We start from the raw sequence: 19048 nt of genomic DNA, 5'->3' as shown, positions 1-19048 counted from the left end.
CAGCAATGGCCCTATCCCTCACAGTTACTCTCATAGATACACGATTAAGAGACCCGTGGTGCACAGTTCGCTTACAAAGCATTTATGTATCACTTTAGAGAGTTCAACATGTTTCACACACATTATCTCAGTAATCATTACAACAAGCCAGCAAAGTAGTTCAGTTTCATTATTCCACGCCAAGGATGAGAGATAGTAGCCTGTCTAAAATGAAATACTACCCTGGTTTGGACAGAACACTAAACAGTAGCTTAAACAATCTGCTTCAGTTTCCCACTAACTGTTGTTTGTCAAGCCACCCAAATCAGGAACTAAAGTTAGTTTGAACTATGATTTTACCTAATCAATTCAAGATCGTGAACAATAGCTTGAAGCTGGTTTGTTAAGACAAACAACAGATAAAACTAACCATAGAGTGAAAGATTACAGTTAAATGAAAACTGAAACAAATACTTGTGATTTCCTCCACAGACACACTGGAGAAGATGAGTGGAGAGTGCATGAGCCCGAATATCACTCACATAGGACTAAGCTATTGTTGTGCATTACGTTCAAATGCAGCCACTAAGTTCATACCGTAGTGACATTTGAAGTAAGAACTGCTTAGTTCACAGTTCTTTCTAGTTCACATTTGAAATAAAAAGTGTGTAGTTTACAGTCTGTTAACTAAGCTACAGTGGCTCTTGTTGCAGTTCATCTCTAACAATGTCAGAATAACCAACTTTGCATTCCAATACATATCTACTCAGAGTAATTTCTGAGTTTACTACCAGGCAAATAAGTGAGTGTAGGACTGTAGCCTTAGCTTTCAAAGTCCAACCATCCGTGGCTTTTTAAGAAAACAATTTCTTTCACAACAGATTGAAAATAAAGACTAAGAAATAAAACTCCTGGCAAGAAGATAAATGCCGCACATACCGGTTGAAGAAGTAAGAAGCCACTGCCCCAGCCACAGTCATCTGCTGACATGCTAGAATGAATTCACTTGTCCAGATCAGCCCAACTAAGTGGTACCACCACATGTATCGAATGCCAAACCGAATATTGTATTCCACTTGACCTCTTGAAACAACCTGGGCATTGCCTGCAAATTCAAGACACACACAAAAATGTAATGACTCGACAAACCAATTTATTTTTGAAATGGTGACATTAATCTAATGTACTTTTCCTTAGTTCAACTATTCTAACCATGATTGATTTTTTAATATATATAATATTCAGCTGATTTGTTGTTAAATGGGTTTTTAAGAATTATAAATATATAAACCCTGGTGGACTGGCCCAACTGAGAGCAGTGGAGATGGATGACTTCAGGCTGTTGTTGCCACATTGGAGCACCTGAAGAGGGCTAAAGAATCAGTAATACATTACAGTGGTACCTCGCAAGACGAATGCCTCGCAAGACGGAAAACCCGCAAGACGAAGGCGCTTCGCAAGACGAATTTCCCTATGGGCTTGCTTCGCAAGACGAAAGCCCATAGGGAAATCTCCGGGGACCTCTTTTAAATGCTGGTGGTGGGGAGCAAAGCCTTTCCCCCCCTCCGGCCTTCAGAAGAGGTCCAGGAAGGCCGGCGGGGGCCGAAAGGCTTTGCTCCCCACCGCCAGCATTTTAAAAGCAGTCCGGGATAGCAGGGAAGAGCTTCCCACTATTGCGGACAGCTTTTGAAGGCAGGCGGGGGGGAGCAAAGACTTTCGCCCCCCGCCGGCCTTCAGAAGAGTTCCAGGACTCCTTCTGTTCCTCCTCCCGCATCGCAGCGACGCGCCTGTCCTGGAAGCCGAAGGAGGAACAGAAGGGTCTCCTTCTGTTCCTTCTCCAGCTTCGCTGAAGGGCGCTGCGCCTTCTCCCTCTCTGCGCAGCGCCTCTCCTGTGAAGCAGAGGCGCTGCGCAGAGAGAGAGAGAGAAGGCGCAGCGCCCCTTGAGCAACGCGCCTGTCATGCGAAGCCGGAGGAGGAACAGAAGGGTCTCCTCCTGTTCCTCCTCCCACTTCGCAGCGACGCGCCTGTCCAGCGAAGCCCGAGGAGGAACAGAAAGGTCTCCTTCTGTTCCTTCAGCTTCGCTGAAGGTGCGCTGCGCCCTCTCCCTCTCTGCACAGCGCCTCTCCTGTGAAGGAGAGGCGCTGCGCAGAGAGAGAAGGCGCAGCGCCCCTTGAGCAACGCGCATATCAAGCGAAGCCGGAGGAGGAACAGAAGGGACTCCTACTGTTCCTTCTCCAGCTTCGCTGAAGGGCGCTGCGCCTTCTCCCTCTCTGCGCAGCGCCTCTCCTGTGAAGCAGTCTTTGTCCCTCCTGCCTGCCTTCCCAGGGGCTTTTACATCGCCCCGGACAGCGGAGAAGTCCTCCGCTGTCCCAGGCGATTTTAAAATGCCGCCCGCCTGCATTTTAAGATCGCCCCAGACAGCGGAGAAGTCCTCCGCTGTCCCGGGGTTTTTTAAAATGCTGGGGGTGGGAAGAAAAGCCCTTGTCCCCCCCCCAGCCTTCAGAAGAGGTCGGGGGACAGACTGTCCCCGGACCTGGTCTGAAGGCGGTTTCCCTAGGAACGCATTAATTGATTTTCAATGCATTCCTATGGGAAACCGTGCATCGCAAGACGAAAAACTCGCAAGAAGAATAAACTTGCGGAACGAATTAATTTCGTCTTGCGAGGCACCACTGTATTCTCCAGAACGTTTTCTTATTAGCACATATTTGCAAACAATAGTTTCAAACCACAATGTGCAGAGAGTGGGATTCACCCAGCAACCCCCATCAGAAGAAACCCTGTACAAAGACTTTTGCTTGTGCAACAGGGCTCCCCTCTTCCTCCCCACATCCCGTTTGTTCCCTGGAATTGGCTTGGGAGAGTGGTCAGGAGAATCCTCAGAACAGTATGCAGGAGAGAACTGTGGGATCATTCCTTCTGGCAAGGTGAAATGCTTGCGCAGATGGAATGTTTGTCACAGCACGACTTGCATTCCACTTAGAATGCTGTACTTTTGATAGCCTTCTGTAAATATTTGCTAATGATTTAGTTTATTGCATGGAAATGATAGGCCTGGAATTCAACGTTACAATGCTGTTCAAACCTGTCAGGACTCTTTATAAGTAGAAGGTTGTGCCAACATTTATTTTATTTAAGGCCTTCCACTCTTCAAGGAAGCCTGAAAGTGGTCATCTGGACTAGAAAAGCAGGGTGAAGAAATTTTCTGGTAAAGGGCAGGCAGTTCTAGGCAGGAAAGTGGACTCATTTTGGAATGTGACACAATTGCAACACTTAACATTAATGGGCAGGGATATACCAGCAATTTAACACTATCTCATGCCAAAGCATGTTTGCAGATGGAGTAGTGGAATTTATTGACACCTGATACAGCACAATGAGTACTTAATGGAAATATTTGCTGAGTGAGGAGCAATTCTGAGACTTGACTCTGTGACCTTGTCCAGGAATGCTGTTCTATGTGCAGACTTTTAAAATACATAGATGTCAACTGAATTAGTTTTGCAACAATTACATCAAGCTAATGTTTTGCACTGCAACAGCCTGAACAGGGCTGGATTAAATCTGATAACTGCTCGCTTGTCACTTAAAGGTGTAGGAAAACAAAAGTTGATCTTTTGGCAACTACTTGTACATACTTTCCAGAGTGGCAGCCATGTTAGTCTTTTGCAGCAGACACAATAAGGTGGCATAATAATTTGGTCAGTCTTGAAGGTGCCACAGGACTCTTTCTTGTTTTTACTTCTACAAAGCAGATTGTAGCTTGCGTGTTAAAATTGTATAGATATTAACAGATACAAGCTGACAGCTAGAACAATGGGCACCCTTTTCGACACTCTACAGAAAGGGAAATGATGCCTCTAGCATCTTGCCTATCCGATTTGACACTTATATTGGCCTCATTTGCAGGTCCCAGTAAGTCAGCCTTACTCCCACAACCTTGGGCAGACCTCAGGGAAAGCGAGGAAAGAACTGACACAGAAGCCCAGGTTCGGATGACATGCTAAACCAAACCTTGAGTTTAGCTCAGCATGGCCAGTGAACAATAAATATATGTAAGGAATGAAGTGGCTGCAAGTTCCCCTTCTAGAAGCTTTCATGTTTGTGTGGTCCCAGTAAGCCATAGCTTGACTTGCTGCAAGATGCAAATCAGGCTATTGTGCTGTAATCTTCCTCGTTACTTTACGTGCCATCTGAACACATTTTATTCTCTCCACATTTTTTCTACAGCAGAAGCAAAATATTTCTTTAGCAGGTGCGGTGCATTAAATCAAACCACTGTACATTTATTGTACTGTGCTGTTTCAACAATAAGCTACAACATGGATTTATCAACTTTGCCTTTCTAACTTGAGGTCACAACTACCCAAGCCTCCTTAAAATGTGTCTAAGAGAAACTAAAGACAGTTTTGCCAAGAAATGCTGACCTTTATAATGGTGCCAAGAGCAGCAAATCAAAACAGGAAATAAAACCACATGGCCCAGAACATGCTTTAAGAAGAGTTGGATAAATTCTAGTTGACACCTAAAATGGTTGTATGATACACATCAGCACCTTTGTGGCAACTATATCCAACATACATTCTTAAAACAGAGCCAAGCAGGTACAGCATTTGTAGCAGAAAACAAGGCTGTTTTACAAAGTCAACACAAACCAAATATTATTTTTAGGATCTAATGTGATTGGATTCTATATCCTCAGTAATGTGCCAGACGACTTACCTTTCACTTATCAGAAACTATGGTTGAAATACAAAAAAATTAAAAACACACTTATACATTTACATTCGTGTGTATATTTCACCATCAAAAAGTGCATATTTAACAGAAAATAATCAATATAGCCTAGTATCACAGAAAAAAAGTCTACTAACCTGCAGTGCCTAAGCTAAGTAACACAGCCACCCAGTACACCCAGAAGAAAAGAAGTATTGTAAAAGTCCAAAGAGGCTGGCAGAACAAAGAAGGGACGTTGCCAATAATTTTATTGGCAACACGAAAGAGCTGTATAGTTTGGTGAATTCTCTTCCTTAATATCAGTATCAGGAGAATGAGAATAACCTACAAAAAAGGAAAAATAATACGTTAAAATGTTTCAGTTAACAAATTAACAACATTTGGGATGGAGAAGTATTAAGATTTTAAGGTCATTCAATCTTGGTTCAGGAACTTTTTTCTAGTTCCTACAAAACAACCCTAGCAGAAGCAGAGATATAAAATAAAAGAGTCCTGTCTATGGGTAAAAAATAATACTACTGGAACACAAAATTGCACCTTGTTGCAGAACTGTTTATTGTGCAGCTAAAGGTTCAGCTTTTAACAGTGTACTGCAAAAAAAAAGTTTTGCAAAGGTACACTCGAAACAACAGAACAAGCTTCTTCTCCTAGCATGCCACCTTGTGCCAGCAACAGGGTATGCCAGCGTGTGAGATTCTCACATGTTTTTACAGGCTCTTGAGACCCCCAAATCCACAATGATCTAATTTGAAGATGTCTCACAGATGCCTAATACACAGTGCTACAATCCATCTATGCAGCAGCTCTATACTTTTTCCTCTCTACTACAACAAAACATGTATAGAAGCATAGCAAATGGTGATATTTAATTCTACTATCAACAATATATAATCATACCAAACTACTGAATTCTGAAAATCATAAACTAGAATTTGCAAATGGCTCCATTAATTGTGGCATGGGTCATTTCACATTCAACACTAAGCCATATAATATGGCTGAGTTGAGTCTAGAACAAGCTAGTTGCGTGCAGGTCCCATTGAAATAATTACTTATTTCTGCCAAGCATTTTTTTCTGGCCCCATTGACTGACCAGCAGCAAAAAGTGGAAAAAAATAAAGTAGTCCTAGCACTGGGGTAGGCAGCCAAGCACACTGATGGGAATGCAAATCACACCTCCAATCATCAGATGGATCATTTGGTGTGTGGAGAGAGAATGATAACCACCATCCTTGCCTGATCTGCATAGATCAGCTGGGGAAGGGGGCTGTGTGCCTCTACAAGTCTGCAGGTGTGAAATGTAAGAATGCATACATAAGCATGTGCGGCCCACTACTCCCAGCCTTCACTGTTCAAGTGGCGGTTAGAGAATAAAGTTTTTCAGGGATCTCTAGTGCAGGCATAGGCAAACTCGGCCCTCCAGCTCCCATCATCCCTAGCTAAGGACCACAGGACCAGTGGTCAGGGATGATGGGAGTTGTAGTCCCAAAACATCTGGAGGGCCGAGTTTGCCTATGCCTGCTCTAGTGGTTTGTGCAGGCCAATGAAGTTGTTGATTTCTGCCTACCAGAGACCTGCAACAGTGCAGATGGAGACATGAGGTGCTTTTTGCAAACAAAAATGTCAAATTACCTGTAGCATTCCAGTTTATCATATACATCTGAGGCAGCCCCACCTTATCCCATGCTAACAAATTTCCCACAAAATGCTAATGACTATGTGATAAGTGTCTTACCGTAATGATTGCAGATAAAATAGCAAATCCAAACAATAATTTCATGTTTTCCTTTTCTGTTTCCAATTCTATGCTGGGCTCATTGGTGTAATTATAATACAGCCACCACATGATTCCTGAAACAACTGGAACAAATACAGCAATACAGGCATTATTTATTTCATCTGAAAGACACAAACTACCTAGGTATACTTGCCTTATCTGCAGCGCCCATGAAACTGAAAAATCAGACTGGCATCAAATGGTGGGCTTAAAAATATATAATTATACTCGCAAGCTTGAAATAAAGTAGTGTTGATGTATGGGCCTTTGATTTTAAACTCTTGCTGATTCAAAGTTATGTAACAGAATGTCCTGGATGGTTAACGGGTATGTACCATGGAAGCACGTCAAAGTGCAAGTAAATAAATAGATACCGCTCTGGCGGGAAGGTAAACGGCATTTCCGTGTGCTGCTCTGGTTTCGCCAGAAGCGGCTTAGTCATGCTGGCCACATGACCCGGAAGCTGTACGATGGCTCCCTCGGCCAATAAAGCGAGATGAGCGCCGCAACCCCAGAGTTGTCCGTGACTGGATTTAACTGTCAGGGGTCCTTTACCTTTACCACAGACAACCAATTGGGAAACACTGTTCTCGAAGGTCCCTGAAATTTGAGGGCACTTTTGAAGAGGAGGCATTTAAGGAGGGAAATTAAGAGCCCTCCCCATACATGTGAAACTGCACGCGGTAATTTGAATCCTAGCAGATATAGATGCACACAAAAATATGAAAATATATACTCAAAGGATCAATACTCACATAATAATCCAAATATAAGTAGTGTAAGAAAAATATGGATCACAAGCACGCTGATGAATCTGAAGGCTAACATGATTATTATAGAGAATGCTGCAAGTGGAGAGAAAAAAGTTACTATAGTTGACTTGTTAATCAAGCTGACTACTAACACAATCCTATGCATTTGTACTCAGAAGCAAGCCCCACTGGGTTTAACCAGCCTTAAACCAGTTAGGTATGTACAGGCAGTGACCATTTTGCGCATGTCCAAACTGACGCATGACCACCAGCACACATGCTGTTTTGGGCCCTGGAATGGGGCAGGAAGGGGAAGTGGAACAGGCTTACACACGGAATGACACAGAACACAACCCAAGTGCAAATGGGGAGTTGTTTGTACAGGATTGCAGCCTAAATGGTTTACATGGGAATTTTAGATGTGACTAGAGATTTTCACAGCGCTCCTGCCGATATCACTGCGAAACTACCAATAAACCCATATGAATTTAAGCAGCCTTACTGTGTGCATGATTGCAGCCTTTGATTTTAATAATTTTGACAGCTCTTGTAACCCTGCTTTCTATGTTTGTTGATGCCATACACAATTGGCATTCTGGCTGCTTCAATGCCCTATCCAAATCAGTGTCACATTACTATGTGCAACATTCATTCTTGGTTGATCGTACTAGAAATCCACAATCAACCTTCTGTTCTTCACAAGCTGCTCATTCCTATTGAGGCAGTCTGTTTAATGCTTTTTCGATATTAAGCAAAATACTGTCCTCTATAATTCCCACATCTTCTTTATTAATCGCTCTCAATAGTACCAGAGGGTTGTAAGTACGAAGGATTAATAATGTATATTGAATTTATTGACATTAGCAAAATAGCAACTGCCAAATTCTAAAAGAGCAATAAAGAGTAAATTCTGAAAGGACTGCTTTAGGAGAGCAACTCTATGTCTTTTCTGTATTTCAATACAGTGGTACCTTGGGTTAAGAACTTAATTCGTTCTGGAGGTCTGTTCTTAACCTGAAGCACCACTTTAGCTAATGGGGCCTCCTGCTGCTGCTGCGCAGCCACTGCACGATTTCTGTTCTCCTCCTGAAGCAAAGTTCTTAACCCGAGGTAATATTTCTGGGTTAGCAGAGTCTGTAACCTGAAGCGTATGTAACCCGAGGTACCACTGTAATCATTTAAAATAAAAACTCAAATGCCTCCTGCAATCCACTGAGTCATATTAATTCCACACAAGACGGAGGGTTACATCCATGTTGTTCACGCAGATTTCTAGGTGTGCAAGGGCACAACTCCTTCCTCTCCTCTACTTTGCAACCCTTCTACCTCCCCAACATCTGCTCCAGAAGGTTGGGGAACAGCTAGATTAGATTTGATGGACATGCAAGAGCCTAGTGTGTAGGATAGGAAGGGGAAGTCCTAGTGCACAAGTGGAGATCTGTTGCTTAATCAGGCAGACATCACTGGATTCTATAACTAAACCCAATATTAGAGAATATTCTTCCTCAGAGGTCTTCAGGAAATTGCACCTCTTATTGCAATTAACTCTTACCTGACCAACAATGACATACAATATAGTGCAATATACTAAATAAGACTCCGCAACTTCAACTACAATTATAATAAATGCAGTTCACTTCTTAAATGAAATGCGGCAATGATATGATATATATATAAAATAAAGCTATTCGCTTACCTAGTGCAAGGAAGCACAATCCTATGACTGTATCTCTTCCTGCCATAATCCCACCCAGAATCCGATGAAAAATATCCACTTCATTAACCACATTTATCAGTACAGAAGCAAACTGGGAATAGCACTTAGCATTTCGTGGAACACATCGATTAAATAATGGGAAAGACACACTAGAAGGTTAAAACAGACAGACAAGACATTGGGCTTAGCATTTCAAACACAGTGTTAAATTTAGGGAGGAAGGGGAACCATGCTCTCACTGAACCTACAATATAAACAGCAATACATTGCCAGAGAAAACTGGCATTATAGAGGTTTCTGCATGCGTGGATTAGACTACTTGGGGACATTTAGATCCGGAGTATCTTCTAAATTTCTTATTTCTTTATTAAATTGATTAATGAGATATAATTATCTATATGGGGAGAGAATAGGAAAAACCCTTCTCCACAAAAGACTAAGGTGACTGGGGCTAGAGTCCTATGCTGTCTGAGTGCACCTCTTTACTTTGAGTGAATTACTGAGTAAAGAAGCAGGCAGTAATTAGAAACAATATTCAAATTGCAGTATCTTCCCCCCAAGATTTGAAACTCAAAAATTAATAAACAAGTAGTTGATTGCTTTGAATGAAAAACTAGCATTTAGGCAAAATATTATTCATGTTATTCCTTACCTTGGCGGAACTGGTAAGGCAGGACAAAGCTCAGCAGTTTTGAAACTATATGTACAACCGGTAACATTCAAATTGTAAACACAGAGGCAAGAACCTACAGAGAACAAACCCACATAAAAATACATTCTGGTTATCATTTAAAGAAACTAGAAAGGATGTGAACGCAACTTAGCTTTATTTATTTAGAAAATTTATAGTCCACCTTCCACTCCAAAACACAGTATAACAAAGCAAGAACTTTACAATGAAACTAAGATACAATAAAAAAATTAAAGAAACAATTAGTAGAAGAAAACAGCAACCACTAAAGCAAAATAGGCATGTTACTAAAAGTTTGTCTGATTAAATAGGTCTTTAAAGCCTACTTACAAAGGCCAAGGATCTGAATCTCACAAATTCCAGTAAGCAATTGGTTGTATAATGCAGGGCCACTACCAAAAAAGCTTTCTCCACTAACCTAAATGTGTTGGATTGTTAATCACAATCAAATAAATATGGGAGGGGATGCTATGTTAAGCATCTTGGACCCAAACTCTAAAGGATTTTAAAGGTGGGCTGTAGTACTTTGAATTTAGCCTTGAAACAAGCTGTGAAATGATGGATCTCACAGGCAATTAGTGTTATATGCTTCTTGTGGCTAACACCCAAAATCAATCTAGCAGGTGAGTTTGGCATCAGCTGCAGCTTTTGAGCAATCTTCAACAGTAGTCCCAGATAGAGCACACAGCGGCAGTCTGATCAGGAGATTCTTGGGGTAAACACCAGTTAAATACATATTTGCTATATGTAAGTCACCTCTGGAATGTTTTGTGAGACCTAACAAACAATTTATTTCATCATTCTAAATGTATTCTGTTAATATAATAGATTTATTTCTAAGAGTTACTTCTACTATCACATTCTAAAACATGTATCTAGTCAACCACACATTTAAAGTTTGCAGGATGGATATACTCAGATCCATGAAAGTAATCAAGACATTATGAAGCCATATATTAGGCACCTTTCCGCCCCTCAATTTCTTATTCAAAACTTTAAGATCCATACAAAGGTACTTTGAGAATCATGCTGGGTTGTATTCAACATAGCGCTTAGGTGAACATTCCATCAGTGCAATGATTTCTCCTTGCATAATGAAACATTTACCCCACTCCTCCCTCCATGCACCCCTAAATCTATTCTGGGAGTTTCCCCAACCCTCTAGAGAAGAAGAGAAGGCGACCCCATTGTGCTACAATAATGTAGAATAATTTGTTTTGAGCTTAAAATCTGTCAAAGTACAGTGGTACCTCGGGTTAAGAACTTAATTCATTCTGGTGGTCTGTTATTAACCTGAAACTGTTCTTAACCTGAAGCACCACTTAAGCTAATGGGGCCTCCTGCTGCTGCTGCACCGCAGCTGCATGATTTCTGTTCTCATCCTGTAGCAAAGTTCTTAACCTGAGGTAATATTTCTGGGTTAGCAGAGTCTGTAACCTGAAGCATCTGTAAACTGAAGCGTATGTAACCTGAAGCGTATGTAACCCAAGGTATCACTGTACATCAGACACAGAAAATGTAAACATGAGAATTAAAATATGTGAAATGCTTTGCAGCCAGGTTTTAAAAATCAAGCATGTCCTATATATGATTGCACCATGACCACTACTATTTGTACATGGGTTATGAGCCTCAGCAGGGAATGTTGCAGCATTTCTTAGGTAAACTGGAACATTTTAAATTTGGATCTACTGTAAATTGCTACTAATGCAATATAAAAAGGTAAAGGGACCCCTGACCATTAGATCCAGTCGTGACCGACTCTGGGGTTGCGGCGCTCATCTCGCTTTATTGGCCAAGGGAGCTGGCGTACAGCTTCTGGGTCAAGTGGCCAGAATGACTAAGCCGCTTCTGGCGAACCAGAGCAGCGCATGGAAACGCCATTTACCTTCCCGCCAGAGCGGTACCTATTTATTTACTTGCACTTTGACATGCTTCTGAAGTGCTAGGTTGGCAGGAGCAGGGACCGAACAACAGGTGCTTACCCCGTCGCGGGGATTCGAACTGCCGACCTTCTAATCAGCAAGTCCTAGGCTCTGTGGTTTAACCCACAGCGCCACCCACGTCCCTTCTAATGAAATATATTCATTACAAAAATGTGAGTGCTAACATTATTTTAGCTTACTAAGACTCTGTGTTTTTTTAAGAACTGGACTAAAATTATTAGAATGAGACCAAAAACACTAGTTGTTTAACTTCATTAAAAACCCCAAAAACAAAACAAAAAAAGGGGAAGAATTGAGTTATCTTCAATCCCTTTGCTGGCAAAAATGCTGCGTTATTACAAAACTGTCATGCAAAGAATGCCTGGATTCTATCTTATCAGTATTCAGAATTGCCAAAATACTAAAATCAGGCTTCCTGACAATTTGAACCAATGTAGGAGAGTAGAAAAAATGCAGAAGGGAAAATATTGAAAATGGTTTTGCACCCCTTCTTTCTTTGTATTTGCTTTAATATAAAATAATCAGGCATAATGAGATCAATTTAGCCAACTGCACTGGATGCTGGTCAATTTCTGGGCAAAATTCAAAGTGCTGGTGCTTATCTTTAAATTCCTAAGTAGCCTGGGACTCAGGTGTCTAAAGAACCACCTACTCCAATCACACAATAACATCCCCAAACAATAGTAGCATCTTCAAAGTCTCTCCTTCAAATCCCTCTACCTTTCGAAGTTAGGAGTGCAATGGTTAAAGAGGGGGCCTTTTCAGTTGTGACACCCTCAAAGTGAAGAGTTTTCCTCATAGAGATGGCACGTTCTGCACATCACCTGACAAGAAACCTGGTGCATTTTTAGCACCAGGTGAAGTCCTTTGTACATGCCCAGGCTTTCAAGCATATTATCTCAGTAGTTTTAGCTGATGGTTTTAATGGCTGTTAAAGCTTCTGCTGCTTTGACTGTTTTTCTGTTTAATGTTTATGTATTGTATTTTGTATCCAGTTAACTATTTTTTTTGTTATTAGCCCTGGGAGTATTTTTAAACTGTTTATATAAGTCTATAAATAAATATCACTATATAGTCCTAAGGTACATACAAAACTTGGGAGGAATATTATCTAAAAACTGAAGGTTTCCACTGCTGTTGGTGCTACTACTATTACAACAAGTGCTATTATTCAACATTTATTCAGGGAAATACTGTAGAGGCTGGGGAATATCATAGGCACAAAGATACAAGTCATATAAATGGGATAAAGTAGTACAAACAAACGGGGAATTGCTGCTCTTTAAAGAGGACAAAGGAGAAATAACCACAGCACAACCAAAGGACATTTGGAGAGGGATGCATTAGAGATAAAGGGCAGACTATAGTTCAGTGCTGGAGCAAATGCTTTGCATGCAGAAGGTTCCCCGTTCAAATTCCTGGTATTTCTAGTTAACAGAATAACGATGCAGTTAAAAAAAACCCCTTCAGCCAGGTTCAGGGGCCATCCTGATAGTTCCACCACGCTCATAAGTGTGATGAGCGGGTGGCCTGGGAGAGAGCATTCTCTGTGGCAGCTCTACACTGAGGAATTTCCTCCCCAAAGAGCTGTGTCCAACATCTTTATTGCATTGTTTTCATCAAATGCCAAAGATTCATCTCTTTCCCTTGGCCTTTGGCAGTTGACATATATATTTTTAAGACCTACCCTATTCTTGTGACTGTAATTTGTTTTTAAATGTTTTTAATGCACCTTTTTTAATTGCTGTGACTAGTCTTGAGACCTTATGGTAAAGGGTGGGTAGTAATAATAATAATAATAATGGTGTGACAAAATACAACCCCCCCCCAAACCTAAGCATGTAGTTCCGCATGCCAAACAGACCTTTGCACATGTTTCTTCTCCAGATTGCTTTTGAAACTGAGAGGAGTTTTGAAAGCAGACAGTGCAATTGCATACAGGGGATTGTCGTTCCAGGGAAATGAGTAAGAAAATTCCATTTGACAACCTTAAGCCTTTGGTGCGTCTAAAGTAGCTTCTTGGAGCTTGGCCATTGTACTTTTTGTTATTTTAAATATGTGTTTGCCTTTTTGAATCTGTAGTGTGCTATTGTTTTTAGCATTTATATAGAAGTGGAATGCTCTTTTTTCCAGTGGTATATACGTTGGGAAAGGGGAGAAGTTAGTTACCAAAAAGTAAGTGTGCACTAGTCTAAAGTGGTTGAACAAATTAACAGTGCAATTCTACACATATCTACTTTAAAGTAAACCCCATTCAGTTAAATAGGACTTTCTCCTATGTAAGCATGTATATGATTGCAACTTTAAAACATGACTACACAAGTATAATTAAGCTGATGGCAAATATGTATTTCAACCGCATGACTATTTAATATTGACCCTTTCATATGTACGTCAAGTCAAGTCAAGTCAAATCTTAATTTTTTAACTGATTAGGTTATTACGAAAGAAAGAAAGACTATAAAGAACTTTACCACATACCGTTATTCTTTGCAAAAAATTGAATTTCTTCCAAGGAAGAAAGCTGCTCCTGCGGACAACTCGATACACACAATGCAGTTGAATTAATTTTGAGATTTTTTATTTCCAAATCACATGAATTCAAAAAGAAAACAAATCTAGGAGAGAACAAGAAAACTTCGCATTAACAAACAACTAAATTTTCACCTTGCCTCTCCAACAACCTGTTTTTCCTATACAAAACAATTTTTAAATTTAGAAACACATAAAAGTGATTGTTTTGTAAACTATTTTGAGGGGTTTTTTAAAACAATCAAACGGCATATAAATTTTACGAAATAGAAATAAATATTTTTTCCCTGAACACAATACAGTTTTATTGCAGTAAAAATATACGGTTAAGTCTACTGCTGATCCAGTAGGGAGTAATATTTACACCCTAGAACAGCCTTTTTGAGCCGAGGGAACATGTTCTCTCTCATTTGGGAGCGACATGTCAGTCATGGGCATGGCCAGAGGCAACTGTGGGCACAGCCACACAAAAGCCACAAACATCCCTCCATCCAGGCAAGCAATAGGTGTTATCATAGTTCAATGACATATTTCAACAAGACAAAAGCACTCTGGTAGCTCTGGGGCAGTGTGGATGAGTGTTGTGTCCTGCTGAGGCTTGAATAAGGGCATGTCTTTCTTAGAGAGGTCAAAGGCCAAGACAGAAGTACTTGGAAGACCACGTTCGGTCTCTAGGCTTCAGGTTCCCAATATTTGTCCTAGGGGATTTCAGTGATTTGGGAGCGAGGAATCCTTTTTTAAAAATATAATTTGAGATTTTAAAATTATTGAGGTTCTACATTTCGGAGGTTTCATTTTTGTTTTAAATGTCATATATTGCATCTTTTATTGCTGTAAGCCACTCTTGAGACCTACATGGCGAAAAGCAGGATGTAAATAATTAACAAATTTGTAAACAGCTAAAATATATAGGATATCTCAACCTTATTGAAGTCAATATATTGGGATTTACAATTAGGGTATTACTTTAGGCATCGTTTATGTATTCCTGACTGATTACATTTTACTATTATCATTATTATTACTACTATTTATTCAGTTTTTATACTGCCCTTCATCCAAAGATCACAAGGCATAAGATCACAATATAAAAATATGAAACGAGAACACAAAATACATAATAAAAATCAAGAACGAAAACAAACACATTTAAAAGGAAATAGAATGTTAATCAGCTAAAGGCCTGATTTTATTTGCTATAGCTTTTGATAACACTGCTGCCTTTTGAAATAAGAACATGCTCACTTTTTATCTGTCATATCTTGTCCCGACAATGGTGCACCGACCACAGGAGTGTTCTTCCGACCACATATGTTTCCATAGCTGTCATATCCAAACACAAGTCTTTCTGCAGCTCCAGCTGTTATAGCGTAGCCGGTTATAAACATCTATGAGAATGCATATGAAACCTGTCACACTGTTATGGAATCCAAAGCAGGCCTCTTTTCTCCATAAGAATCACTGTTATCCGCCAAGAACTCCTTCTTTCCACAACAGCAAGGAGGTTAACTCACACAGAACTGAGCCTGAGCTTTGCATAAATAATAACAGTGGTTCCCTGGGGAAATCCTCTAGGACACATCTTAGCACTTATTCCCATGAGCTCAACATGGGAATGGAGAAACGTGACTCAAAGAAGTAGGAGGCCCAGGGTTCACTCTGATTGCTTAGAAATACACAATCGCTTTGAGGTCCTCTCCCCTAGCATGGAAGACGAAGAGCAGACTCCATTTGAGGATCTCTCCCTCATTACAGTCGATCAGGTATATGAAGACGAGCAGCAAAGTCAGTCCTCAGGGAATGTGCAGGCGACCTTGGAACGGACAGCTCACGGAAGAACCCCGACCAAACCCAAGAGGAGGCGTGTAGTGGTGATAGGGGATTCCCTACTGAGGGGAACAGAAGCAGTGATCTGTGGGCCTGACAAGATGTCTCGGGAAGTGTGCTGTCTCCCCGGGGCTAAGATCCAAGATGTAACTGAACGACTGCAAGGAATCATAAAACCCACTGACAAATACCCCTTCCTCTTGGTTCATGTGGGAACCAACGACACTGCAAGCAATAGCCTCCAGAAGATCAAAAGAGACTACGAGGCTCTCGGCAGGAAATTGAAGCAACTAAATGCACAAATTGTCATCTCATCTGTCCTCCCAGTTGAACGACGTGGCCCAGGGAGAGAGGGGAAAATAGTGGAAGTGAACAGCTGGCTTCGCAAATGGTGTAAACAGGAACGGTTTGGATTCTTAGATCACGGACTGCAGGTTCTTGAAGATGGACTTCTGGCAAGTGATGGGCTGCAACTCACAACGGTTGGGAGAAATGTTTTTTGCAAAAAATCTCAGAAACCTCATCAGGAGGGCTTTAAACTGACTAATGTGGGGAAGGGAGACAGTGCTCCTGAAGGTAGGAGTCTATCAATTAATGAAGATGATCATCCAAATGTCATAGACCAAATGGAGCAAACAGCACGCGGACCTAGTGGTGGGAGGAAAAAATCCTTAAATAAGAGACACGGGGGAATGATTAATGGACTTCAATGTCTGTACACTAATGCGCAAAGCATGGGAAATAAACAAGATGAGCTTGAGCTCTTGGTACAGCAAACTAAATATGACATAATAGGCATCACTGAAACCTGGTGGGATAAGTCCCACGATTGGAATGTAATAATGGGGGATACAATCTATTTCAGAGAAACAGACCAGACAAGAAAGGAGGAGGAGTGGCGTTATATGTCAGGGATGTGTATACCTGTGAAGAGATCCAAGATTTAGATCCTCAAAGCCAAAGTGAGAGCATTTGGGTCAAAATTAAGGGAGAGAAGAATAACAGAGACCTCATTGTGGGAGTTTACTATAGATCCCCAAGCCAAACGGAGGACATAGATGATGCCTTCCTGGAACAGATGGCCAAGCATGCAAAAGGAAGGGAGATAGTAGTAATGGGGGACTTCAATTACCCAGATATTTGTTGGACGTCAAACTCAGCCAAGAGCATAAGGTCAAACAGATTCCTCACTGGCCTTGCAGACAACTTCATTGTCCAGAAAGTGGGAGAAGCAACAAGAGGAACAGCCATTTTAGATCTGGTCCTAACCAATGTTGATGACCTGGTTAGTGGGGTAGAAGTGGAAGGATCATTAGGCGCGAGTGATCATGCTCTTCTGAAGTTTACTATACAGCGGAAAGGAGTAGCCAAGCATACTAGGACTCAATTTCTTGACTTTAAGAAAGCCGACTTCATAAAACTTAGGGAAGTGCTGGGTGAGATCCCATGGACAACAATACTAAAAGGAAAGGGAGTTCATGATGGCTGGGAGTTTGTTAAGAGGGAGATACTAAAAGCACAACGTCAGGCAATACCAATGAGACGGAAACATGGAAGGTGCCTAAAGAAGCCAGGGTGGCTATCTAAAGAACTTTTAACTGAATTAAGATTAAAAAAGGATGTGTACAAAAAATGGAAAAGGGGGGAAACCACCAAAGAGGAATTCAAACAAATAGCCAGCACGTGTAGACACAAAGTCAGAAAAGCTAAAGCACAGAATGAACTCAGGCTTGCTAGAGAGGTTAAAAGCAACAAAAAAGGCTTTTATGGGTATGTTCGTAGCAAAAGGAAGAACAAAGAAACAATGGGGTCACTCAGAGGAGAAGATGGTGAAATGCAAACAGGGGACACAGAAAGGGCTGAACTACTCAATGCCTTCTTTGCCTCAGTCTTCTCCGATAAAGAAAACAATGCCCGACCTGAAGAATTTGGAGCAAATGATTCAGCAAAGGAAACACAGCCCAGAATAACTAAGGAGATAGTACAAGAATATTTGGCTAGTTTAGATGTATTCAAGTCTCCAGGGCCAGATGAACTGCATCCAAGAGTATTAAAAGAACTGGCAGATGTGATCTCAGAACCACTGGCAGTCATCTTTGAGAATTCCTGGAGAACAGGCGAAGTCCCGGCAGACTGGAGGAGGGCGAATGTTGTCCCTATTTTCAAAAAGGGGAAAAGAGAGGACCCAAATAATTACCGCCCAGTCAGTCTGACATCAATAGCAGGGAAGATTCTGGAACAGATCATTAAGCAAACAGTCTGTGAGCACCTAGAAAGGAATGCTGTGATCACCAATAGTCAGCATGGATTTCTGAAAAATAAGTCATGTCAGACTAACCTGATCTCGTTTTTTGACAGAATTACAAGCCTGGTAGATGAAGGGAACGCAGTGGATGTAGCCTACCTTGATTTCAGCAAGGCATTTGACAAGGTGCCCCATGATATTCTTGTAAAGAAGCTGGTAAAATGCGGTCTTGACTATGCTACCACTCAGTGGATTTGTAACTGGCTGGCTGACCGAACCCAAAGGGTGCTCATCAATGGTTCCTCTTCATCCTGGAAAAGAGTGACTAGTGGGGTGCCACAGGGTTCTGTCTTGGGCCCGGTCTTATTCAACATCTTTATCAACGACTTGGATGATGGACTCAAGGGCATCCTGATCAAATTTGCAGATGACACCAAACTGGGAGGGGTGGCTAACACCCCAGAGGACAGGATCACACTTCAAAACGACCTTGACAGATTAGAGAACTGGGCAAAAATAAACAAGATGAATTTTAACAGGGAGAAATGTAAAGTATTGCACTTGGGCAAAACAAATGAGAGGCACAAATACAAGATGGGTGACACCTGGCTTGAGAGCAGTACATGTGAAAAGGATCTAGGAGTCTTGGTTGACCACAAACTTGACATGAGCCAACAGTGTGACGCGGCAGCTAAAAAAGCCAATGCAATTCTGGGCTGCATCAATAGGAGTATAGCATCTAGATCAAGGGAAGTAATAGTGCCACTGTATTCTGCTCTGGTCAGACCACACCTGGAGTACTGTGTCCAGTTCTGGGCACCACAATTCAAGAAGGACACTGACAA

The 19048-nt window shown here is 41.3% G+C and overlaps 1 protein-coding gene across 5 annotated transcripts in view; it reads right to left on the bottom strand.

The window, feature by feature from the left end:
- SLC44A3 (solute carrier family 44 member 3) overlaps window positions 1-19048 on the bottom strand; it is an 84730-nt gene that overhangs the window by 21232 nt on the left and 44450 nt on the right. For all 5 annotated transcript variants that reach the window (XM_082227861.1, XM_082227860.1, XM_082227858.1 and 2 more), the window contains 8 exons: window positions 15377-15519; window positions 14081-14217; window positions 9615-9708; window positions 8942-9111; window positions 7249-7338; window positions 6452-6576; window positions 4854-5040; window positions 919-1084 (listed from right to left, as the gene is read on the bottom strand). In XM_082227861.1, coding sequence (XP_082083987.1) covers window positions 919-1084; window positions 4854-5040; window positions 6452-6576; window positions 7249-7338; window positions 8942-9111; window positions 9615-9708; window positions 14081-14217; window positions 15377-15519 — 1112 coding nt within the window. The remainder of the gene's footprint in view (window positions 1-918; window positions 1085-4853; window positions 5041-6451; window positions 6577-7248; window positions 7339-8941; window positions 9112-9614; window positions 9709-14080; window positions 14218-15376; window positions 15520-19048) is intronic.

This window comes from Podarcis vaucheri, assembly GCF_965113315.1.
Source record: "Podarcis vaucheri genome assembly, chromosome: 6".
Classification (NCBI taxonomy): Eukaryota; Metazoa; Chordata; class Lepidosauria; order Squamata; family Lacertidae; genus Podarcis; species Podarcis vaucheri.
The sequence above is the reverse complement of the archived record's forward strand: the minus strand, read 5'-3'. Positions and strand labels throughout refer to the sequence as shown.